The following is a 24,671-nucleotide window of genomic DNA, read 5'->3' on the forward strand; positions in this document are numbered from 1 at the left end:
TCATCAAGTTCCCTGGGCCATAAAACCCAGGGAGACTTCTGAACTTAACCCTGAGCTTGTGTCTTGTCCATCGATACTTCCAGCATCTCTTCAAATCAGAGCACCCTTCAGGCAAAGGAAGGGGTTGGGGAGAGCTGCACCCCCACTGCCCCAGGCCAGAGGTACCAAGGATTGAAGTGGTGAAGGCAGGTGAGGCTGGCTGTGGAGAAGCGCAGGAACTCCCAGTCGCCCAGTTCTCCACCTCACACGAGGCCCCCTGGTTGAAAGACAGACCCACATTGTTCCACAGAGCTGCATGCTGGGAATGGAGGCAGGGCTGCATGCTGGGAGGAGAGGTATTGCTGCAGCTTGGCTGCTAACACAGAAGGCTTGCCAGATTCTGTCAGCAGTAAATCTACCTTGAGTAGGTGGTGAAAATGGCCGCAGGACCCTCTAAACCATCAGTGAAAGATTTGTTAACTAGGCCACAGTCATAGATAGGTTGACTCAGATCCTTCCTGCAGGCTGCAGACAGGGTGAATCCAGAGCAAGGCAGCAGACTTACCTCCCTGCTTTCTGACAGAGGTCTTCCCCGAGCAAACCACCAGGAGATACCCAGAAACCCTAAGGACTGGTTTCTATTCAGCCTCCCAGTGGCTGCAGGTCAGGGCTGCAAGGCACGCCACAGTCACACCTCCACCATCACCACCACTCAGGATCCCTTCCACTTCATATAGGATGGTTCCTGTCATGATCTGATGAGAGGCCCAGCCAACTCTGTAAAGAAGTGAGGGCAAGCTTGGGATCTCCGTTTTACAAGCAAGGAAACAGTGTCTGAGAAGCTAAGCTTTTGCCTTGACTCTCCTGATAGCCAGGGCAGCCCCGTGTCTACTGTGTCTACCGTGTCTACCGTTTCAATGGAGGCAGAAATGAGGGAGCAGGAGGAGCCAGGGCCTGGGCCATCGTTGCTCAGGAAAGCCAGAAGGGAGGAGCAGCAACGCCATGCTATGTCTGAGGTCCCCAGCTGATCCCTGTCACCTTTGCAGGTCTGGATGAATGGGAAATTGATACATACATGGACCAGGACTCTGGTGCTCAGAACCACAGCCATCTGGATACTCACCTGATGTCAGTCAGGAGGCAGCTGTGGCAGGAAGATGAACTCCAGGCTGAGGTACAGTTTCTGTGAGGGTTCCCTCTGCTTTTTCTGATTCTCTCTCTCTCTTCACTGTTTCTTGAAATTCTCCTGAGATAAGGAGGGTATTTTGACTTTGAATACTGTCTGTCTCCTAAATTGCCACTCAAGGAGCCCTGACACTGCCAAGTGCTCCTTTTAAAGTCGGGTTTTCTACACCTGAGGATGCTGTCCACTTAGCTCCCTCCTGGGAAGTCACTGTGCACTTTGGACAGGGAGTACTTGAAGATCCGGGATGATGTGGCCGCTTTAACTCCATCCAACTTGTGGTTTCCCACATTGCTGAACTAGCTTGCCCTTGACTCCCCACCCCACAGACAGCTGTGGTCTGTCTAGAAAGAAGGAACTCCTGACATTAGACAAAGAACTTAACTTCCAGCCTGAGTGTACAAGATAGCGTTGTAAGCTAAAATGTACAAGTGCTTTCTAAACTCCAAGGCTCTGTGTGTGTGTGTGTGTGTGTGTGTGTATGTGAGGGGTGTGGGAGGGGACCAGTGAGGGATGTGTGTGATGCCTGTGTTAGTAGTTTCTCAGAGCCACAGAGACAGGATCTACTCCTATCTTAATAATCGTGTTTGGCTTGATGAAGTCACACTCCAAGGAGGGCAGAACCACAAAAGAGCTGCAGTACAAAAGGGAAAAGAGGGAATTTTATGGTGTAAAGACCATGATTTAAGCACTTTGTTCTGATCCCCCCTCTTTTTGTGACACTGTAAGCAACACATCTTAGCTTACGTGTGTTACATGTAGCTGTATGTATTCCTGCTTTGGTCAATAATGACATGTTTCATCATAATAAGCAGCATTAAGAGTGTGCCGCTGTGACCCTGTCTCCCAATTCCTCAGAGAGATTTCACCCCAGGATCCACATGGCCTGACTTACAGAGAGCTGCTTAATCCCCTTCCGTTTACACGACTGTTTCTCTGTCGTTCCCTAGGACACATTGAGAGAGAGCCATCTCGGTGTCCACGCTTCGGAGCAAAGTCACAATGGAAAGAGTCAGCAAGCCTCCAGGGAGATCCTTGGGCGTGCCTCATTCAGTTACTTTCAGCTTCCTACTGACAAATCCCTCTTCTCGTTCTACTGTGGAGCCTTCCCAGGTAGAAAGGCAGGTCTCAGTGGTGAGAAGCCTGCAGTCTATGTTGATCTGAACACACCTAATGCAGTGTTCCCTTGAGAACCTGGGCTTGTCAAATGCCACTTCTTCTTGCCACTCGCCCTTGAGAATAGCAGAGTCCACTTAGTGTGGGGATGAGAATCTGACAGGCTTGCCTTTGCCTCATGCTTAACCATATGAAGCCTGTCATACAAGGACATACCTGCAAATTGTTTCATTTTACTGAGGCCACTTCTTGCTCTGTGGAATGAGGATAGCACCACTATGAGCCTACAGTGGGGACTAGATGGGTTAACACAGGTAGAACACCGTGTGTAATTCCCTTCCCACTTTAGTTCCCAGGCCACTTGAGTTACCGTTGCTGTTATTCTCACCCCCCACCAGACTCAGCCAGCAAGAGACCAGATAGTGAGACCAAGGGTCCCCTGCCTGCCAGGGCAAAGCCATGGCCACCTCAGTGTCCCACATTCTCCCTGGTTTTCTTCTCATCAGCCAAATTTGTATAAAGTCCTATTCTCTATTAATCTGTATGCATTAATTAGATATTAATTCTATACACAGGGAAGGCACTTGGTGTGGTGGTATATACTTGGATTCCAAGCACTCAGTCTATGCACCAGTTTAAGATCACCCTGTATTACATTCTGAGTTTCAGACTAGCTGGGCTACAGTGTGAAATCCTGCTCAAAAATAAAATAGAGGGCAAGAGAGACAGCTCGGTGGTTAAAAGTGCTGACTGCTCTTCCAGAGGACCCCAGTTCAGTTCCCAGCACCCATGTTGGACGGCTCACAACCACCTCAACTACCTGTAACTAAATCCAAGGGATCTGATACCCTCTGGCCTCTGCAGGAATGTAACAAGCACACACACTCACGCATACACACATACACACACATGCACGAATAATAAAAACCAATTTCTAAGAAAAGAAAAAAATAACAAGAGTTAAAACTCAGCAGCTCACTCCTTCCCTACAGCTGACGAGTTTTCATTCCTACCTGTTTCTCTAGACAAACAAAGGAACATGAAACCCCACAAGGCCAGAGGCGGCTGCTTGTCACAGGAGCCTCCTGTTGAAAGACGCCTTTTCCCTCCTTTAGCATCTGCCTTTGGCTCAGAACAAAATACCCTTGGGGAAACAAAGAAAAAAAAGGTAAGGGAAGGGAGGGGGAGTGTGTGTGTGCGTGCGCGCTCGTGTGCGTGCGAGTGTGCATCAGTATGCATATGCATGTCTCTGTATGTGTGGTATCTCTGTATGTGTGGTGTCTATGAGTGTGTCTGTGAATGGTAGTTGTGTCTGTGTATATCTGTGTATATGCATGTGTGCATTTGTGTGTGTCTATATGTGTCTGTGTGTGTGTGTGTGTGTGTGTTTAATCCCATCTAGAAATAAAATCCCTCAGAGGGCTGTCTCTGAGCTTACAGGGTGGAGTTAGGATGAAGGTGTTGTAGTAATTTACTGTGGGAAATCACGGAGTTTCAGTGACCCGCAGTCATTCCTTAGAGCAGCAGAACTCTTTGTTCTGTTAGGGTCCAGGGAGTCTCTCCAAACAAGTAAGGGCAGAATTTGAGCTTGTGAGCAACTGGCTCACCACCAATTAAAAATGGTGGGGAAACCAAGTCCAGAATTGCTTGTTCAGTCCAGGCTCTGTCACCTCGCAGATGTAGGGAGAGCAGTTTGGCGAGCCTGCAGACTCCTTTCAGGAGTCAAGAACACCAGCAAGATGGTGCGGCCTGTTAAGGCTCCCACCACCAAGCCCAGTGACCTGACTCAGTTCTTGGACTCATGGGACAGAATTACAGTACAAACTCCCACAATTGACCTCTGATGTCCACAGGCACACAGTGACAAACGCCCACTCACATATAAATAAATAAGTAAACAAATACATGTAATAAAAATTTTAGAAGTCATGAACACTTCTTTCTTAAGATGACTCTGGCCATCTCTGGCCTGACCCTGCCTCATAATCCTGTGTAGGACTTTGGTGTTTAGGAAGCAACAGTGATGGATAAGTCATGTAGAAACTCCCAAATGATCTGCCCCACAGCCACTGTGTGAATATGGGCAGGCCACTCACATCTTCTAAGCCACGGAGAACCTGTCTGGAAGCAGATAATGATGTGAACCTCACAGAGCTGGCAGAGGGACAAGAGGTGATATACTTCTAGGACTTCCTTAGAGTCCAGTTGGAAAGCACTGAATGAGGATTCACACCGTCTTAAGTGGCTCTGAAGGACCACAGGCAATCCAGGAACTCCTGGTGCCAGTAATGGATGCTGTTCTCATTCATTCGGCACTCTCTGGGTGGTCCTGAGTCTGAGCTGTCTTCTCCTGTTCCTTTGGGCCAGGAATAAAGAACAGACCTGACCTCCAGCATCCCCTCAGCATCCATGCAGGCCTGTGGAGAGGCTGAGTGCTCAGAACCAGCCAGTCCAGACCTGTGCCAGACTCAGAGGAAAGGGTGCCTTTGAATCCCATGAATTCATTAACATAGGAAAGCGATATTTTCCACTGTGTTAAAACCCTGTGTCAATTTCTAATTAGAATAAAGAAATTAAGGCTAGGCTTGTCAGCCATCCCTCACGCAGGCAGTCTGAGTTCCTGCACAGCTTTCTCAATGCAACCCTTGTAAAACAGACCCTACAAGGTCAATATTCAAAGCAAGGCTGTTGGCAGGCAACACCTGCACTGGGAGGGTCTCCAGAAACAGATATCCTATGTGCGTATGTTTGGCTAATCATTTTGGCTAAAATTATAAATGTTACTTTGCATGAATTGGATAAAATTTCCTTCTTTGATCAACCCCAAACGTGTTGGATGCTTCTGTGTGGTTCTGATTTTTTTTTCTTTCTTTCTTTTATTTTTTCCTTTTAAGAACTGAGGGGGGAAAGAGAATCTTTTTTATTTTCTTCCTCCGAAATCAAACTCTCTGGAAGCCAGCACCTACACATCTCAGAGCACTAAGTTCATAGGCCAAATGCTGCAAACAAAAAGCAAAGTCTTTTGTAGTGTCTGAATGACTGGGAACTGGAGGATCCAAGTATTACCCCCCAACACGCATACATATAACATCATACATGTGTGTGTGTGTGTGTGTGTGTGTGTGTGTGTGTAAGAAATAAAAACCAAGCCAAATGAGATGTTGAAGCTGGCACTTAGAGATTTATTTTGGTTGTGTTCATCTGACTAAAGTGATCAGAAGCTCAGATTTTCTGCTTGGGGTCGGGAATGAAACTGCATATTAAATGCTAATAAGAAGAAAGTCTATTTTCAAACAAATATCTTAGATTACAAGTGTGGTGGGGCACGCCTATAATCTCAACATTCATGAGGCAAAGGCGGGAGAGCTGTGAGTCCAAGGCCAGTGTGGATTATATAGGGAAAGTCTGTGTCAGAGACAACTCAGTAGTAAAGCGTTTATCTAACAACACACACCACAAACACCCAACAATCAGCATGGCTCCCAGCTGATCACCTTCACTTCTCCTTAGCAGCTGTTTGTACACAAAATGCAGTAAGACACCGTAGTATCGTTTGCCCTCCACTGGCAGCAGAGTTTGGATATCTGCCATGTTGGTTTTGTGTTTAAACTTTCTCCAGGCACCGAGGACTCTGAAATTACCTCCTGTTTCAGAAGAACCCCCTGGAGTCCTGAAACCCCAGAGGAACCGATTTAAAGGCAGTGAACCCCCAAAGGAGCTCTTCGTTATCCCCATGGAGATTCATTTTCATGCCCCACAACCCCCAAAAGAAAAGGCCAGCAGAAGAGGTGGGTCCCCTGCTGACAGTGCATCTGAGAAACTCGGTCAAGTCAGAAAGAGCTGGGAGGTGGGGGTCCCTGCCAGTTCAACCCATCCCAAAGTGGCGGCTGAGCTTCCTGGGGTCATCCCCAGAAAAAGACCATCTTTTCCAAACAAAGGAAAGGCAGCAAAATATGCAGGTCTCTTCTGATCTCATATCCAATCAATTTTATAACTATCTGCCAAGCCCTTCATTACTCAGTTCATGTTACTAAATTTGGAAAAGAAGACAGATTATATGTAAGTCCAGTGTACCATAGATAGTCTAAAGGTGTAAGAATGTTCAGCTTGAGTATATATATATATATATATATATATATATATATCATATATATTTTATAACATATAATATATATATATAATATTAAAGAGCAACTAAGAATGGGATTGAAAAGAAAAATTGTCCTAGTTAGGGTTAGTTTTGCTTGTAACAAAACACCACAACTAAAAGCAACTTGGGGAGGAAGGGTTTGTATGGTTTATATACACAGTCATATTCCACTGAGGGAAGCCAAGGCAGAAACTCAAACAGGGCAGAAGCCTGGAGGCAGGAACTGACACAGAGGCCGGAGAAGGATGCTGCTTACTGGCTTGCTCAGTCTGCTTTCTTATAGAACCAAGGACCACAGGCCCAGGGATAGCACCTCCTACAATGGGCTGGGCCCTTCCAGCAATTAGCAATCACTAATTTAAAAAGTGCCCTACAGCTAAGGTTCCCTCCTTTCAAATACTCTGGCTTGTGTCAAGATGGCATGAGACTAGGCCAGGGTTAAAACTTTGATTAAAATATCAGAGAAATTGATATCAGACAACTTGAAGTGAGTGCTTTAGGTAAACACTGGATTTATTTAACTGAGTTCCCTGGCAGCCAAGGTACAATTATTTGCTATTTGGACCTTCAGTTTATAAAAAGCAAAAGAAAATTTGCCCAAAAGAATCTTTTTGATTTTTAAAATTATTTTATTATCTAAAAGATGATCTCTGCATCTTTATCAGGAAAAGGATTCCTAAGTTGTTTTGCTGGCTGTGCCCTTGTGTGACATGCATTCTTGGCTCCTGGGACTTCACTACTCAGTCTGGGACAAAAGATAACTCCCATTCTAAGGGAGTCGTACCTTTCTAAAAAATGTCAACAGAAACTACCTCTGGTTTCTTTCTTTTTAAAAAAAATAATCATTTATTATATGTAAGTACACTGTAGCTATCTTCAGATACAACAGAAGAGGGAATCAGATCTCATTACAGATGGTTGTGAGTCACCATGTGATTGCTGGGATTTGAACTCTGAACCTCTGGAAGAGCAGTCAGTGCTCTTAACCGCTGAGCCATCTCTCCAGCCCTACCTTTGGTTTCTTACAGAGTTTTGACTTCTAAAATTATACAGGTGGTCATTTTGTTCCAAAGCTGTTTGGAATTCTTGCAAGGATATATCATCATGCTCAGCATCCCCCAAGGGGAGAAAGAAAGGGGGAAGAAGAGAGGGGAAGGGAGAGAGGGAGGGACTGTCAGGCTTGGGCCATGTTCCTGCCTTGGAACCAATCACTATGGCTAAAATAATGAAGTCCTTTTATAATCCAGGCTCAGTCATATGACTGCCCCTGGAGTCAGAGAACGTACGCAGATGTACCCAAACTCCATTGTGCAAACCAGGAAGAGATAGGTCTCCACAAAGACGGGGCGCCTGGCGAAACCAGCTTAGCTTTCTCTTTGCCTCCTAGGTGCTCAGCATCCTGAGTCAGAACCAGAAGAAGCCACACCTTTATGGTGGCCTCCCATGAAGCATCTGTACTTAGAAAGGCCAAGGGGGATAACGGTGCATCTCCCAGTGGACAGCAGCCAGGATACACCCTCACCTCAAGGTAGCTCCTCTCTCCCTCCAGCATCCTACAAGGCAAGGCACAGAAAGGTCCTCAGCGGAGAGGAAGGACGCCAGGGAGGTTAGTCCATCCCCAGCCTCCTGAAGGTGTCTGTTATTCAGGCAGCAGCTGCCTTAACCCACACGCTTCCAATGAAGCTAATGGTGTCTAGCTCCCAAAGACTTACCCACTGGATCATTCCTTCATAATATTTTCTACTTACAGACTTAAACTGGCACAACCTTGACTAAAAACTTGCTGCATGCCCTGTTACTAATCCTGTTTTTTTTTTTTTTTTTTTTGGTTTTTCGAGACAGGGTTTCTCTGTATAGCCCTGGCTGTCCTGGAACTCACTTTGTAGACCAGGCTGGCCTCGAACTCAGAAATCCACCTGCCTCTGCCTCCCGAGTGCTGGGATTAAAGGCGTGCGCCACCACGCCCGGCTTTTTTTCTTCTTTTTTTTTTTTTTTACTAATCCTGTTTTTAAGCAATGAAATTTCACTTCTAATCTTTTGTAAATATGTGCTTATTCGTTTAAAAGTTTGTACTAATGAGTAAAAGTCTTCACATTTCTCAAAATATGTAGTTTTTAGAAGTCATGCACATAGGGCCAGATGTTGTAGTGTACACATCTTTAGCCCGGATGCTCGGGAGGCAGAGGGAGAAAGAGCCCAGACTACATAGCAAGTTCCAGGACAGGTAGGGCTACACAGAGACCTTGTGTCAAAAAAAATAAATAAAAACAAGATTTAAAAAAATAATAAAGAAGTTATGCACATTGGGTATGTTAAAGTGTACATTTTAATGCAGAAAATAGATCGGACATTATGAGTCATATATGGAAAGCTCTCCATTCTCAGAAACCTGTGATGACAGGTTCATGAGTAGCTGGTGATCACCAGGCACACAGAAGGACGCAGAGGGATGCACGCCGTCTTGTACTGCCTTTCCCTCTCTGCCAGGCTCTGCTCTCATTTTTTTAAACATGGCTTCTCTCAGGTTCCTCCCACAACAACCCTGCCTTCATTTCACAGACCAGAAGATGGACAGGTCAAGAGCTAAGTAACTTCGGTGAGGCCACCGCTTCAAGCGGCTGACCTTCCAGTGCTCAGCTCCGTGTCTTGCCCTTTACCCAGTGCCCTTGAGAATAGATACAACGAAGAACCTAGGGCAGGATGCTCTGGAAAGGTATTATCAGGATCCGGGCTTGTTTAGTCGGCCTCTTACGTGAATGTCAATCACCTGCTCTGCAGCTTCTTCAGATCTAGTACAGGCAAGGACCACCCTCCTTCACTTTCCAGTTCAGAGCCAGAGCCACAGAGATAAAGACAGCAAGGTGGAGTTCCCCTTCAGCATAGCTCACTCATCCTGTGCTGCCCTCTGCTCCTTCTGACCTACTATATTTCCCCCCGCCCCCTGCTCCCCGGGAGCTGAGAGTCAAGAGCTAGCCCATCTTTGGCTGCTATGCCAGGTAGAAGCTGGCCTAAGAAGTCTCAGAAGAGTCAGGGTGGGTTAGTTCAGTGTATGACCCAAGCTCATAAGAAAGGGAGCCCAAGGAGGGTCCTGAGCTCAAGGCATCCCCAGAAAGTGAAGCCACCTCAGCAAATAGAAAGGCGAGGGGGAAGAGAGGAGTTTTTTCATACACTATGTCCCCCACAGAGCTGGTGGGGTATTGAGAGCTGGGGAGTGGTCTGTCCCGTGGCCACAATGGCTGCACATGGGCATTTGCCTGTTCAGCCCTAGAACACTTCCCCTTTATTAGCCCGGAAGTGAAGCCGGCTTTTATATCTTCACAAAGCTACATATACGCATTTTATTTCACTGTAGCACTATGTGGGGGTAAGTTGCAGATATTAGACATTCTATCAGCATAATAGTCTCGTCTCAGCCACAATACAGTTATCACATTCAATAAGTTTAACATTAGTGCAGATAAGTTTTTTCCACTATAAAATCCTTATTCAAAGTTTTCTCGTTACGTTCTCTGTCTTTTTTTTACTTCCCCCCCCACCCGCCCCCAAAATCAAAATTCAATTCAGGCCCATGCATTACATTTAGTTGTCACCTCTCTTCAAGGTCGTTTAACCCTTAAGAGTTCTCTAGGCATGTTTTGTTGTTCAAGTTATTGTTGCTGTTTAGTGTAGTTTAGTTTAGGTTTGATTTGGTATATATATAGAGAGGGGGGGAGCAGGAGAGAGAGAGAGGAGGAGAGAGAGGGAGAGACAGACAGACAGACAGACAGACAGACAGACAGACAGACAGACAGAATCTCATGTAGAAATATAGCCCAAGCTGGCTCCAAAGTCACTGCATAGCTAAGGGTGACCTTGAACTTCTGATCCTCCTGGTTGTCTCCCGAGTGCTGGAATGACAGTTGCTCGTGAGTACATCAGGTTCCAGGCCAGTTTCTTATGACCTTAGTGTCGGCGTGTTCCATAGGAGGTGATGCTAACCTGTGCTAGGCCAGAGGTGAGGGATGCCAGATTTCCCCACAGTGTGTGAATATTTCTGTCAGGTGTGGTGGCTCACACCTTTAAGTCAAGCACTCAGGAAGCTGAGGCAGGTAGGTGGATCTCTATGAATTCCAGGACAACCAAGACTATGTAGAGAGACTCTGCCTCAGGAAGAGGAAAAAGTACCAGGAAAAAAGAACAAAGCTAAAAACAAATTGAACCATCATGCCAAACACCAGCAGGCATCAACCAAGCCAGAAAAGATAACACTCTGATCTTCCTGATTCAAAGGTTTTCCACTCATGGTTTTTCCCATTTTGCTTTAGAAGATGGTGATATCCTGGCCCAGAGTGTGAATCAACCCCTGGGTCTCCTACCCTCGATGAAAGGAAAGAAAAGTTTGGAGATCCAGAGAGACATGGACAGAACCAGGACATCGGGCTTCAGTAGTCCCACAGGTTGCCCAAATGAGAGGGCACCGCCAGCAGGACCAGGTAATCATTCTGGAGTGCATGAACTCTGCCCCACTGTCTATCCTATTAGCTTTTCTGTGTCCAGGATGGCCGGGCAGCCATGAGCTAGCTCCTTGCTGAAAGGGGGAAATGGTATTTTCCAACTATATTAGTGAAATCAATAATCAATGGTCAGCCATCCCCTGAAGGTTTGCTGCACTGATACACACCAACATCTGCTTCCTCCTTCCAGCAGCCGTGGTGATAACTTGATTGCCTGAACTCCTAAGGTGCACATCACTGGTTTCAGTAGATGTACTTAACACTGCTCCAAGCCCGAACCCTCCCTGGGCACAGGAACCAGTAGACCTTGCAGTAGATAAAGTTAGCCGAGGGAAGCCATACTCCAGTCTGAGGCAGAACTGAAGCCTCTGTTCACAGGCAGAAAAAGATGCTTCCTATTGGAAGATGAGGCAGGGCAAGCCACGCCCTCTGTAACTGAACCCCACTTAGACACAGGCAGGCAAGGTGGGAGCTCCATGCACTAGCAGCTGACACAAGGACTTTGAAATGTAGGCAGTTCAGAAAGCAAAAGTTGCTGAGAATCTCAAGAAAGATGCCATGCTGGAAATGGACAGGAATTGTCACAAGTGCAGCTGGGGACTGGGGAGCTGGCTCAGCAGTTAAAAGCATTCGTTCTTTCCCGAGGACTCCTGTTCTGTTCTCAGCACAAGTTGGCTCACAAGCACCTGTTAACTCCAGTTCCAGGGAATCTGACGCCCTCTTCTGGCCTCCCTGGCCACTGGGCATGTACATAATGCAAATGCATACATTCATACACACAAACACTCATACACATAGAATAAAAATAATAAATAATAAATCTTAATATAATTTTAAAATGCAACCCATTCACAGTTCCTCCTCCCTCAGAGCCCTGAGCCACTTCCTCCTCTGGGGAGCACCACATGAACTAGCAAGTGAGGAAGAGACAGGTTATGCAAAGCAAGAGGCATCTCTGTTCACAGCACAGCTCATACTGAGAGAACAGGGGAGCAGAGAGCCTCAGGAGACAGCAGTTAGACTCCTTTCCTTTCATGCTACTTGGAAACAGACTGCCGCTATTTAAATCAATCACTCTCCCCTTGCCCCGTCTCTCTCCACTTCCATCTCTCATTCTGTCCCCAAAGCATGTGTGGCTGAATTCTTGTAAGCATAAATTAAATATTTAAGTCAATAATTCCGTTCCATGTTTGCAGCTTCTCTGTTTAGAGCTCAGTAGTCAGAATCAAATCCCTTCCTTCCCAACTCTCTCTTTCTGTCCCGATGCCTTGGAGCTTTTTCTCTCAGCTTCATCCCCCTACGCATGATACAAAGGACCCAAGTTTGACTAGTGCCCTTTCTTCAACAAGGGCCATCCTGGAGGTCAGTAGCCCTGGACAAGTCCTGGCACCCATACACACACAGTCTTGGGTCATCTCATAAAGGGAGAATTTGATTAGACTGGAATGGCTCAGCGTGGACTGAGACAGGAAGTCTCGAGTGTATTACTGGTGTGTGTGTGTGTGTGTGTGTGCATGCGAGAGAGTGTATGTATGCTCATGGATCTCAAAGTTGTAGTGGTATACGTATGCTTATCTGTTCGAGCAAGGACACGGTAGTACTGTGTGCATAATACATACCTGTGCGTGTCTAAGCATGTCTTAGTACATGTGTAAGATGAATTCAAGCCAGTGACAGAGTGCATGTTTCCCTTGCACATGGCCCATTGTTTGTATGTGACAGGTATGTAAGCTTGCATGCCTATGTGTACTAGGCTGTGTGTGTTAGTCTCTTGAGAGTATGCACATATATGCACATGTGTAAGTACCTTTATGTAAATTTGTTTGTAAGTGAGTCTGTGCCCCTCAGCATCCACCCCAGCTGGAGGCCTGCCTCACCACTGCCCCCTTGCCTTGAACAGGACGTGGAAGAGTAGTGTAATATGAGCTACCAAGTTGACTTAAACTGATGAGGAGTTGCCTGCTTCAGACTTAACCTTGGCAGTGACAGTCACTATGCACAGCTGGACAGTGCCTTCCATGGCAGACACAGTGAACAATCCCTTCCAAACCCGCTGAGGGGAGAAGAGTAAAATGATCAAAGTTGATAACTTACACACAGAGCAGATCATTTCCAAGCATCATCCCTCTGAGGAGAGGCACATCCGACAACATGCAAGTCAAAGTCTTGTACAGAGTACAAAGTGCTGATACTCACTATCTCTGAGAACTTAAAGGCATTAGATTTGCCTAATCTAAATAGCACATATCCACTGAGAAAAATTAAGTTCTTATTCAACTAGTCAGGTATTTTGACATTTAAAAACCTCCCTCAGCCAAACCATAGGAACCATAGGTTCACAGTCTATCTCCACTATTAACTTTCAGGAAGATAAAATTTGCTTTTAATATTTGTCGTTTTGTGTGTGTGTGTGTGTGTGGTGTGTGCATGTGTGTGTGTGGTGTGTGTGTGCATGTGTGTGTGTGTGTGTGTGGTGTGTGCATGTGTGTGTGTGGTGTGGTGTGTGCACATGCCCTGTGAGCCCTTGAGTGGCTGGTTAGACAGCTTGGGGCATCACTGTTTTTCTTCCACTGTTTGGATCTGGGGCCTAATCAAGTTGCCAGTCTTCGTGGTAGGTGCTTTTACCTGCTGAGCCATCTCAACATCTGCCCCACAACTTGTATCTCTGGAGGGTTTGGTTCAATGACCTTAAGCTGAGCACACTCAGGATGATTGGCCCTCCTTCACTGAGCATACTCAAGATCAGACTCTCCCATCTACCACTGGATAAAACACCCATGCTTTCCCATGGAATTTCCAGATAGAAGTATCTCTTCTTACTCCCGGGGAGCCTCTTTAATATTGATGGAGTTTATGCTAATGATGTCAAGTGTGCTCAGAGAGGGCTCTGTGGGTCCCAGTGCCCATCCTGTACATCTGTCTCGTCACCTGGCTGCTGGGCTGTGTTCCTTATAACACATTAGTAAACCTAAGGGTCTATGAGCGAGTTCTGTGAAAGTCCTGAGAAAGTATCAGACTCAAGGAAGGACTCTCGGGAGCCCACTTTGTAACTGGTGGGTCAGAAGCACAGGCCACAAGTGGGGACTTGCAGTCCACAGCTGCCATGGGGACAGCCCTGTGGATCTGAGCCTCTAACCTGAGGACTCCAGCTAGCAATGTCAGCATCTCAAAGAGGCACAGGAAGCCCCACTGTGGTCGGCCACTGGTGTGTCTTGGCAAGAGGAGAACCTCCTCCACACAGCTGGCCACAGGCGTGTTATGTCCTGAGACAGACAGCAGAGAAGGAAAACCTGTTTTTCTTTCATAGTGAGTTTACGTAAACACCTTGAGTTTTTTGCAAGTAACCAAGGGACAGACAACTTCCTTGTGCAGCCTGGGAGTTCCTGTGCAGCCCCAGCATTTGGTCCTAGACTGTGATCGTACACATGGAATACCTCACAAAAGCGTCGACCCAGAGAAAAAAAACTAAGGCAGGAGTCGCCAACTCCTGAACCCGGGGACTAGGTTGCACTTAACTGGAGATGGACCCCCACTGGCTTAGCCCCACCCTCTAAATGCCCAGAGCTGCCACCTTCTCCAGACCCTGCATGGGTATGGTGTATGATCATGAAAGGCTCCCTTTCTCTATCTCATCCTGACCCCCAGAGGACAAGGCATGGACCATAGAGCCTTCTAAACTCTGGCAAACACGGAGCACACCAGAATGTGCATCTCAGTGCCCATCTGGGCTTAGAGGAACGCAGCCAGGCTCTCTCTGCCTCCCTCACCTGCACTGGGGCTAACGCCATCCATGCCTGTGCTTATTTTCAAGAAGACTCCAGAGATCTGACATTGAAACACTTCTTGCTGAGCCCAGATGGTGAAAACGTCTGCCTGACGCTCCCGAGGCTCATGGGAACAGAGGTGCTTCCACTGGGACAAGGTAAGGTGACACAATCTGGGTCAGCCTCCTTTTCAGAGGGGGAGGCTTTACCTTCAGTTACCAAAGGTTCCCAGAAGCAGCAGAGACATCATTAAAACCAGACATGAAACAGCCAGGTTTTCCCGCTCTCTGACACAGAGGTTCCTCTGTGGTCCAGACACAATAACCCTATGTTCGAGGAACAAGTTCCCTCTTGCCGCAACATCTGGAGACAGGAGTTGCAGAGGAATAGCTTGGAAGAGATCTAGGGTGCCAGGCCGGTGCCTTGATCAGGATGATAAAGCCCTTTTGGTATTTGCCCAAACCAAACACTGCCTTTTCTCTTCTTTCCAACCACGCTCCTGAGGTGGAGGTGGCTAATTGGCAATCCAATCAGGCATCCTTGTTATGTGAGTTGGTTCACTGCTATGAGTCACCTGGCTCCTGATAGACAGATGGCAAGGCAGTTTCCAAAATCCCTTCTGGCACGGGAATGTTTTTGGAAAAGAGCTGCTGGCTCTGGACAGTAGCCATTTTACAAAGGAAAAAAAGAACTGAAGTCAGAGGGTGATGAGTATCAACCACCCAGAACCCATCAGGATGGGCTCGCACGAGCTGTGCAGCCAGCAAGCCCCTTGATGGGGAAGATTAAAAGCTGCACGAATTGGTTATGTCACAATTGGCTTAATGAGGAGGGCCTGGATTCAGGGCCAGATTTCCATAGTCCTGGCTTGTCCTCTGTGTGGACTAATGATGTTTCCTGTGTCCATGTTTCCTCACCCAAACTGACAAGAAATACAGAGGGGGTGTGAGAGGGAGAGAAAGAGGGGGAGGGAGAGGGAGGGAGACATCCCTTGACTGAATTTTACAGCCTGCATCTATCGATGTAAGTTCTACCCACTATAGGGATTTTTGGGGAATGGGATAGATACATTTGCTTCTGAATCCAACATCCAAGAGCTTCCCTCACCATTTGGGTTATACCAGAAGATGGATTTTTCAAGTATCTTGGGTCTGAATCTGTTGGAGCAGTAGTGAGACAGTTGGAAGGACTCTGTGGTACAGCTGGTGGGCCAGCAGGGAAGCAAATGGGACGGTCACCTGCCACACATTTGTCCGTGCTGTTCCTGAAGAGGTAGTTTCTCTTTGGACGATGCAGAAACAGGAATATTTAAGTGTTAAGTCTGTTGTATATATATAATGCCCCAGACACTGGTCTCCAGCACCCATCACAGTTCCAACACATAGAAAAAGAGTTCAGAGGCTGGAATGGACTCGGGTAGAATCCCTGGCACACACAAGGTCCCAGCAAACCCCCCACCCTCCAAATTTTGGAGAGAGAGAGAGAGAAATAAAACTTAAGCTAAATCAATGGAAAGTTGCCCGCATCTTCTCCCAGTCCCAAGGATGGCACATGCAATCCCACTTGCTTCTCAAAGTCAAAAGCATTCACTGTGCTGAAGGAGTCAGCGAGGCAATCTCTCTCCTGCTTTCCTTCAGAACAGTTGCTTGATCTTCAGTCGTGATTCAATGATTCAATGGTGCCTTAGAAAGTGAGGGAAATCTTACTTACATCTTCCCACAATGATCCAAAACACCAGGTCCACCTTTCTAACAGGCCCCATTGATTGAAGCACATTTTTTGAAATTGTACTCATTTATATTTTATGTGTATGGGTGTGTTTTGCCTGCATTCATATCTATACACCATGAGCATGCAGTGTCCAAAGAGGACAAAAGAGGGCATCATATCCTCTGTTACTTCAGAGACTTGTGAGCAATGAGAAGGTGGCAAGTTCGAGCCCAGGTCCTCTGGAAGAGCAGCTAGTACTTTTACTGTTCAGCCATCAGTTCAGAACACCTGAAGGGTATTTTTGTTGTTGTGTTGTTTTGAAAATCATTTGTGGAGTTGGGGGTTTTCATCTTTTGATCTTTGGTTTGATCTGACAGGGAGTATATTCAAAGCCCCTTTCCCCTTTGCAAAGGACTTGTTCTGCCACAACAGACTCTCAGACCCATCTTTAAATTTTATTTTACGTACTTATATTAATTTTGGTACTAGGAATGGAACCCAGGCCTCCCACATTACTAGGCAAGCAGCTCACCCCCGAGCTACATCCCAGCCTCAGTGTGCATGGCTGCCATTTCTACCCCCTTCCAGAATCATCTCCCATACATTCCAGCTCCAGTGATCCCTGCCCCCCAGTCTGGCCCAAACATTCAGCTTCCAGTCTTTTCTCTCCAGGCCTTTTTCCGAGTCATCCCCCACATATTTAGACAAGCTCTAAGTTCATCTTTTCTAGGACGTTTTGCTGAATAACTTTACCTCCTTCTGGACAGCTGCCTAGATGTAATCTCACCCCTTTCCTCTCTTTCAGCCCCACCTTGGTGATTTTGGATCTATCTGCATCTGTTTTCAGTTTGGCTCCCTAATATATGAATTCTAGGGAGCCCCTTCTCTTTATCATATGTCCAAGAAATACGTGTTGATTGACTGGATACCCCGGGTGCCACACAGCAGAGTTCTTTGGGGAGCATAGCTAGGGGGATTTTTTTAGTATTAAAAAAAAAAAAACTCAAGTAAAAGAGGGAATATGATCTGTCTGATCTTTCTGAAACTTTAAGGCTCTGTCAACAACTATTTGGAAATAAATTCTTAGGCAATTAGATCATGATAGTTTGCTTTCAAGCAGCAGAGAAAGATGAATATAACCTTTAGAAGAAGAGGAGGGGAAGGTTGTGAAGACTGGAGCTGGGATCTGAGCCTCTCGCTCATGTCAGGCTATTGCAACACTCCCAGAATTCAAAGGCTTACGAAGGGAAAAGTTGGCTTGGGAAGGCCCAAGTCAAACATTGGCTCCGCTCTCTGAATCGCTTATTCCTGATACAAATCCTCAACTATTGCCATCCCAGTGCCAGCAGTACACATTTCCTCTCAGGAGCTCTTCTAGTCACAAGCTTCGCGCTGAAAGATATTCAAAGATGTCTGTGCCAAGCATTGAGGTTGGGACGTCAGGTTCCATATAGATTTGAATTTCCATTCTCTTTCAGAGTTCTTAATTACCATTTACCTTGTCCTAAGCGGACTTTAACCCAAAGTCTTTCTCCGTTGCTCCTTTGTCTGTTTTACTGTTGCTGTTTTAGTTTGTCATTTAATTAGCATCCTTACCCCGGCAACACTTTCTGAAGTGGGGGTTTTAATACATGTGCACAAATTGCTTGATATATCTTGCCTCAGAAGGACATGGTGGCTGATGTCTAATCAACACTGATGTGGACAGAAGTGAGATGTATAAAACAAGGTCTTTCTTAGCCCACTGTCTGTTGCCATAACAGAAGATGTGATAATGAGTGATTTGTAAAGAGTAGAGACCTATTTTGGATCATGGTTCTAGAGACTGAGGAATCCCAGCAGCAGCAGCAGCAGAATCAGCAGCAGCAGCAGCAGCATGTGCTGTGGAGAAGTGACGTTAAAACAAAGGCAAAGTACCATGGGATGCAAGCTAGTAACCTGCGTTCTAAGAACCCACTCCTACGAGAGAACTGCTGCAGTCCCAGGACAGTAGAATACCCTCATCCCCTTAAAACTTAGCCCACCCTCGGGGAGCAGTACTCCCAATTACTCTCTGAAGGCAAAGCCCAAACAGGCCCTCTGAAGGTCTCACCAGTTTTTAGCTCTTTGGCACAACAGAGATCAAATTTCAGCATCCGTAGTACATCTTGCAGAAGGATTTTTTTGGTTTGGTTTGTTGGTTGCTTTGGATTTTGAAGACAGGATTTCTCTGTGTAGCCCTGGCTGTCCTGGAACTCATTCTGTAGGCCAGACTGGCCTCGAACTCAGAGATCCGCCTGCCTCTGCCTCCACCTGCTGGGACTAAAAGTGTGCGCCACCGCCAGGCAGGAGGGGTTTTTGTTGTTCCTTTGATTTGGTCTCACTGTCATTCTGCTGGTTTGGAACTCACAAGGTCCTTCTGCCTCACCCTCCCAAAAACCAGCACCCAGCTAGGCCTTTAGATTACAAACTTCTCCCTGACAGTAACGGCTCTTAACAGAATCTGAGATCCATGTCACTCCCAGCTTCCCACCCCAATTTTGTGAGAGATAAGAAAGTTTTATTGCTTCAATTCACTAGTGTGAGGATAATTTGTGTTGTACTAACAGATTCATTTCCTCTGTTGAACCTGGGTTGAGCTGGGGGAGGGGGGGTCCTTTCCATGTTGGTGGCTGTGTCTCAGAGTGTGTTTTTTTTTTTTTTTTTTTTGGTAGCTTATCTCTTAGCATCTGTTTTCATAAAGATGATGCCTAGAAATGTAAGGAATGTCTTTCAGTAAGTAACTGTGTGAGGAAAGACAAAGGGCCCTGAACTAAAGGCCCACAATCTTGAGTTTTACGACCAGCTCTTACCACCTGTGGCTTTGACAATCATGGACAAACAATTTCACTCTTCAAGCCTCAACCTCTTCATAGCAAAGGGAAAGCTAGTTTGATATCCAGTCCTCCAGAACGAATCCCATGGGACACCAGAGCCTGGCAAGGGTATAGAAAGCCCACAAGAGGGGAGGGCTTCCAGGGCCAATTTGGTCAAATGTATTTGGGAACAAATAGACTAGTGTTAAGAGTTCCTGTTGTAGAAGCATGTGATCACTGAATGACTTTTGGGTTTTTAGCAAAGTGTCATATGGATCAAAATCATTTTTTGAAACATTCTTTGGAAAATGCTGAGCCTATGGTTTCTAGGGTGCCTCCCCGCAGTGTCTCTTTCTACGTTAGCTGGGTCCCCAAGGGGCTCCCTCAGTGGGCTGGCTCTGCTCTCTAACCTGAAACTTGGTCACAGCATTCTCTAGGGTCTGACTCTTCTTGCTTCCCATCTTAAAACCTCAGTTCTGAATCACACAATCCACAGAGCATCCACCTCTGAGGAGAGGAAGGCAAGAAGGAGACCCATGTGGTAATAATTCATTGTTCCTCTTGCCCAATCAGGGTTTGCTAATGACCCGTACCAAAGAACGTTGGCAGATGTTATCAGTTCTACTGATCCCAGATCAAAAGTCTGAATAAAGGAAAACATGGCAGCGTATGGTTGTTGAGCCTCCAACATTCCTGTAGTGTAGAAGCTAGAAGGCCAAAAACTACATTTCCCAGTTAACATTTGCAGCAAGGGAGTTGAATGCATGTTGTGTTTTGCCAGTTAACCTTGATCCTGTGAGATTTGGAGGGTGGAAGTGAGGCAGAGACATATGAGTTTCGGGCGACTTGTGTTGGCAACAAGTTCCTGGAGACGACATATTGAAAGGCGATGTCTTAGTGTCTTATTGTCATAAGGAGGTGGCACCGTGACAATGGCAACTCTGTTGTTTTCTTGGTTTTGTTTTGGTTTTGTCTTTTTGGTTTTTGTTTTTCGAGACAGGGTTTCTCTGTGTAGCTATGGCTGTCCTGGAATTCCCTCTGTAGACCAGGCTGGCCTTAGACTCAGAGATCTGCCTGCCTCTGCCTCAGAGTGTTGAGATTAAAGGCGTGCACCACCACCAGGCTGATCACAGCAACTCTTATATAGGAAAATACTTAATTGGGACTGGCCCCTTGAGACATCAGTAGCCTTGAGGAAACAGAGTACTGGGAAGCTTGCGCAAACAGAGACAAAGAGAGGTAGGGAAGCAAAGAGCATGTGGCCCAGTATGGGTGGCCTGAGAACCTGGTCCACCGATGGGGATGGGGATGGGGCTAAAAGGCAGGCCATTGGACGACCCAATGTGAGTGTCGGCTTTCCTGAGGAAACCACAGGGAAGAAGCAGAGGGCTCCAGCCAGTCTTCATCCAGACAGCAGCCAATGGGCAGCTGAACAAAAGGCCATGGGCAGCCAGGTGTGGTGGCGCACGCCTTTAATCCCAGCACTCGGGAGGCAGAGGCAGGCGGATTTCTGAGTTCGAGGCCAGTCTGGTCTACAAAGTGAGTTCCAGGACAGCCAGGGCTATACAGAGAAACCCTGTCTCGAAAAACCAAAAAAAAAAAAAAAAAAAAAAAAAAAAACAAAAGGCCATGGGCAGAGACTCCCCTCAGAGCTGCTGCTGGAATCCCGAGCAACCAGAGACAAGCCTGTTGGTAGTGTCCACAAAAGTGGCTACAATTACCCTCTTCTGTTTTTACTTTCAGCTAAGAAGTTACCAATGAGGGGTGGGGGTGCTGTATGTCTGGTACATTGTAATTAAGATAAAACAACAATTAAGGCCCAGAGCCCACATGTGCCCCACCCCCACCCCAGCAGCACCCACAGGACCACAGTTCCCATGGCTTCCTTATTTTTAGTCGCATCCCCCCCCCCCCACACACACACACACACTTTAAGAACAAGCAGCCATGTGCTTGCTGGAAATGCAGTATGGCTGGGTTATGTACTGTAGAAAAAGGTCTGGGCTTCCTAACAGTCAACTGTGGTGATAAGAAAGCATCCTGAGAGCTAGCAGATTTCTTAGGAGCCAGGAGACAAAGGGAGCGAGTGGGGTGAGGAGCCTTAGTGTGTGTGTGTGTGTGTGTGTGTGTGTGTGTGTGTGTGTGTAGCCCGCCTGCACCCTCCCACCCCCACTCCCACGGAGGTTTCTCTTTCAGGACTGTTCTAGCCCCCTTTTCCCCCGTTCAACCACTGGACCGCTCAATTCTAGGAGGGAAAATTAACATTCATTATGCAATTTCTCTCTCTCCTTTTAATCCAGAGTGTCTGTCTCCAAGGTCCCTACTCAATAATTAATGTTTGTTCTCATTTTCCATTCTCCAGAGTATCTATTCTTGAACTGGAGGGTCAACAATTAACACTAATTATGGCTTTTTCCTCCCTCCACCGTTGGCTCTGTGGACTCCAGGTTTGCTTTCTCAGCCTGGGTTCCGGGCGTGCCTGCGACCGCTTGTGTGCGCTTGCACCAGACACACGCACGGGAGGCTGCGCCGCTGCAGCTGCGCAGATCCATGCTGCCCATTCTTTGGCAAACTCTAGTATACTTATTGTCACTGATAGATTAATGAAGCAAAATGAGTTTTAAAGGAGGAAGAACTTGGAAATGAGTTTGGGTGGGTAACCTGCCTGGAAGATAACGTTTCAAGCTTAAATTTTCTAAGCTGCTCTGTGATTTTTCCCCCCTTGTTACTCCTTCTTCTTCCCTCCCGATCTCCTTCCCTCCCTCTTCCCCCACCTCTGTCCCTTCAGTCTCAGGTCTGCCAGCCTTATCCTCTTCTGCCATAAAAACATCGTTGTGTAAACTCATTTTCACTTTGGCTAACAAGGACAGCTACAAATTCTCACCCTAGGTGACTCTAGCAGATTGGGAGGGAAAAAGAAAAGAAAAATCCGTGAAAATGTCTGTCTCTGGGGCCAGACTCCCTCTTGTCTGCCCTGGTCCCAAACAGCTTTGTTTGTGGAGGCCTTGGCTGGGACTAGGACCTAGGGTGTCATCCTACACTAGAGCTCCCACTTCACAAGGCCACCATCATGACCAGTGCTCTTGCTAATCAAAGACACTCTGCTCACAGTTTCAGCACTGTGAGTCCTGCAGGGCCTCAGCTTTTAAAACCTTATATAAAATCAGCCTTCTCCTCAATGGCTTTTGACTCCTAGACCAGCCTTCTCTCCACAAGCATCCACACAGTCTCAAAGCTCTCCAACTCATTACAAGGCTTCAATCTAGGCATCCATTAACCTTAGATTTATCCCCATTTTAGGGTAAAGAAATGGATTTTTTTTCAAGTTTTTCATATTCTTAGTTAAAATTCTTTATTGTTTTTCAGTCTGTGAATCTGTCCATTATAATCTCCATTATAAAGGGGAAGGGACCAATAACTCTGAAAAGTCAGCTTTTCCTTTAAAAAGTCACCCCAACTTCTCAGTATTATTCAACTCATGAACATATTATGTCATGCCTAGACCACCAGAAATACAAAGCCCCCCCAAATATACCAGTTAAGTAGAAAATTCCTATGACAATAAGGTGTCCATTGTCCCTTACATTGGGGCATAGTTCGGCTTGCACAACTACAGATTAGGAAGCTGTCTAGAAATCCCTCTGTGGCTCATGTCTTAACTGGAGAACTGAGGGCGATTCTGCCTCCTCTGAAACACCTTTTCTGTTTCATTCTCCCACACAGAGAGATGCAAACCTTCGTATCTCTTCCTCCACCAGCACACATGGCCGCCCGTTTCAGACCAGGGTGAAGGGATGATTACACAGAGGCTCTTCTCCTAAAAATAGTCTTTGGTGAAGAGGAAACCATGGGTGGTCTTCCTTGCTGTTCATCTGGAGGAATCAGCAATAAATCCTGAGTGAGGGACCTGCTGTATTAACAGGATGTTGGGGGCACAGCGGAGTGGGAAGGATTGCTTTTCCAAGGGCTTGGACAAGTGGGAGAAAAGACAGCCATGTTCTCGTGATGGCAAGCTCTGTAAGCAGGAAGCTGACTGGGAGGCCCCACCTAAGCTACCTCTTGGCCAGCATCCTCGGTGGGGAGTTTCTGGGTCCATTTGTTCAACATTTACAGAGAAGTGACCGATACAGCAGCTCTTAAATTGGAACCCTCTCCTGAAATGATGAAGAGAATTAAGGTGGTGGTGATGATGGCCCTAATCGCAATGGTTGTGGTTACAGATGTCACACGGGGGCCTCTCTTTCATTGCTCCCCTTGCTCTCACACAGCTCCTCCTCTGGCTTTCAGAGCAGGAGAGCTTTGCTTGGCTCCGTGATTTGCTCACTGACCATAAGAAAAAGTCCTTACTTTTCTGGTGCCCCACACCACTACCCACTTTGTTTTTAAGGAGACAGAGAGATAGAACACTACCCTGAGACTAGGGCATGCTCCCTGAACTGACTGCAAAAAAAAATGTAAGGCACCAGGTGTTAGAGTCAGCTAGAGACTTATCATACAGTTTTGGGTTTTGAGCACTTTGTTTTAACGAAAATTTTTAGATTAAATGGATAAGATTCTAAAAATAGTGTGTAGTTGATGGGCTTTGTGGGTAATTTATACACCGGAAGGTCAGTTTCTACTCTTTGAAAGTATCCTTAAAAGTCAGGGACACACTGAGCAGCAATAAAAAGTAAAAGCATAATAAAACAGGTCAGGAACATATTAGATGACAATTTTTTAAAAGCATAATATTAAAAAAAAAAAGTCCTGGGGGTGGTGGGGGCTGGTGAGATGGCTGAGCAGGTAAGAGCACTGACTGCTCTTCCAAAGGTTCTGAGTTCATATCCCAGCAACCACATGGTGGCTTACAATCACCCGTAATGATATCTTACACCCTCTTCTGGTGTGTCTGAAGACAGCTACAGTGTACTTATTTATAATAATAAATAAATCTTTGGGCCAGAGCAAGCAGGGACTGGGCAAGCGGGCCGACCAGAGTGAGCAGAGGTCCTAAATTCAATTCCCAACAAGCAGATGAAGACTCACAACCATCTGTACAGCTACAGTGTGTACTCATATACATAAATTAAATAAATAAATCTTAAAAAAAAAAAGTCAGGAACAGGATGTAGGTACAGCTAGCTTGGGAGAATGCTCACCTAGCAGTAAATAGAGCAGCCATGGGTACAATGAAACACTCAGCATGGTCCTTCCTGGAACCTGGGACCTGCTGCTCCAGCAAAAGCAATGGACACAAGGGGAGGGGCCCACAGAGAGAGAAGAACTTAACACTATATCTTAAGGCTCACACAGATTTTAAGAGAAGGGAATCCCCTTACAATAAAGTTTAAACCTTAGCTTTTCTTTTGCTGCAGTAACTAAGAGTTTTATACTGTCATTGGCCAGTATCCATAACTATCCTTTCTGTTCCATTGCCCTTTGGGACTGTGTGTGACTGGAGCA

The 24,671-nt window shown here is 46.3% G+C and overlaps 1 protein-coding gene across 8 annotated transcripts in view; it reads left to right on the plus strand.

Moving 5' to 3' along the window:
• Window positions 1–24,671, plus strand: part of Kiaa2012 (KIAA2012 ortholog) — a 107,382-nt gene that overhangs the window by 24,875 nt on the left and 57,836 nt on the right. For 2 of the 8 annotated variants that reach the window (XM_085837649.1, XM_085837653.1), the window contains exons 5-11: window positions 1,026–1,153; window positions 2,113–2,275; window positions 3,304–3,446; window positions 5,898–6,066; window positions 7,816–8,034; window positions 10,733–10,900; window positions 14,736–14,843. In XM_085837649.1, coding sequence (XP_085693775.1) covers window positions 1,026–1,153; window positions 2,113–2,275; window positions 3,304–3,446; window positions 5,898–6,066; window positions 7,816–8,034; window positions 10,733–10,900; window positions 14,736–14,843 — 1,098 coding nt within the window. Of the gene's footprint in view, window positions 1–5; window positions 190–1,025; window positions 1,154–2,112; window positions 2,276–3,303; window positions 3,447–5,897; window positions 6,067–7,815; window positions 8,035–10,732; window positions 10,901–14,732; window positions 14,844–24,671 lie in introns of those variants that run through there. The other 6 variants (XM_029477902.2, XM_085837652.1, XM_085837650.1 and 3 more) reach the window with 4 other exon arrangements.

This window comes from Mus caroli, unplaced genomic scaffold (genome assembly GCF_978045245.1).
Source record: "Mus caroli unplaced genomic scaffold, Mus_caroli_1 scaffold_1, whole genome shotgun sequence".
Classification (NCBI taxonomy): Eukaryota; Metazoa; Chordata; class Mammalia; order Rodentia; family Muridae; genus Mus; species Mus caroli.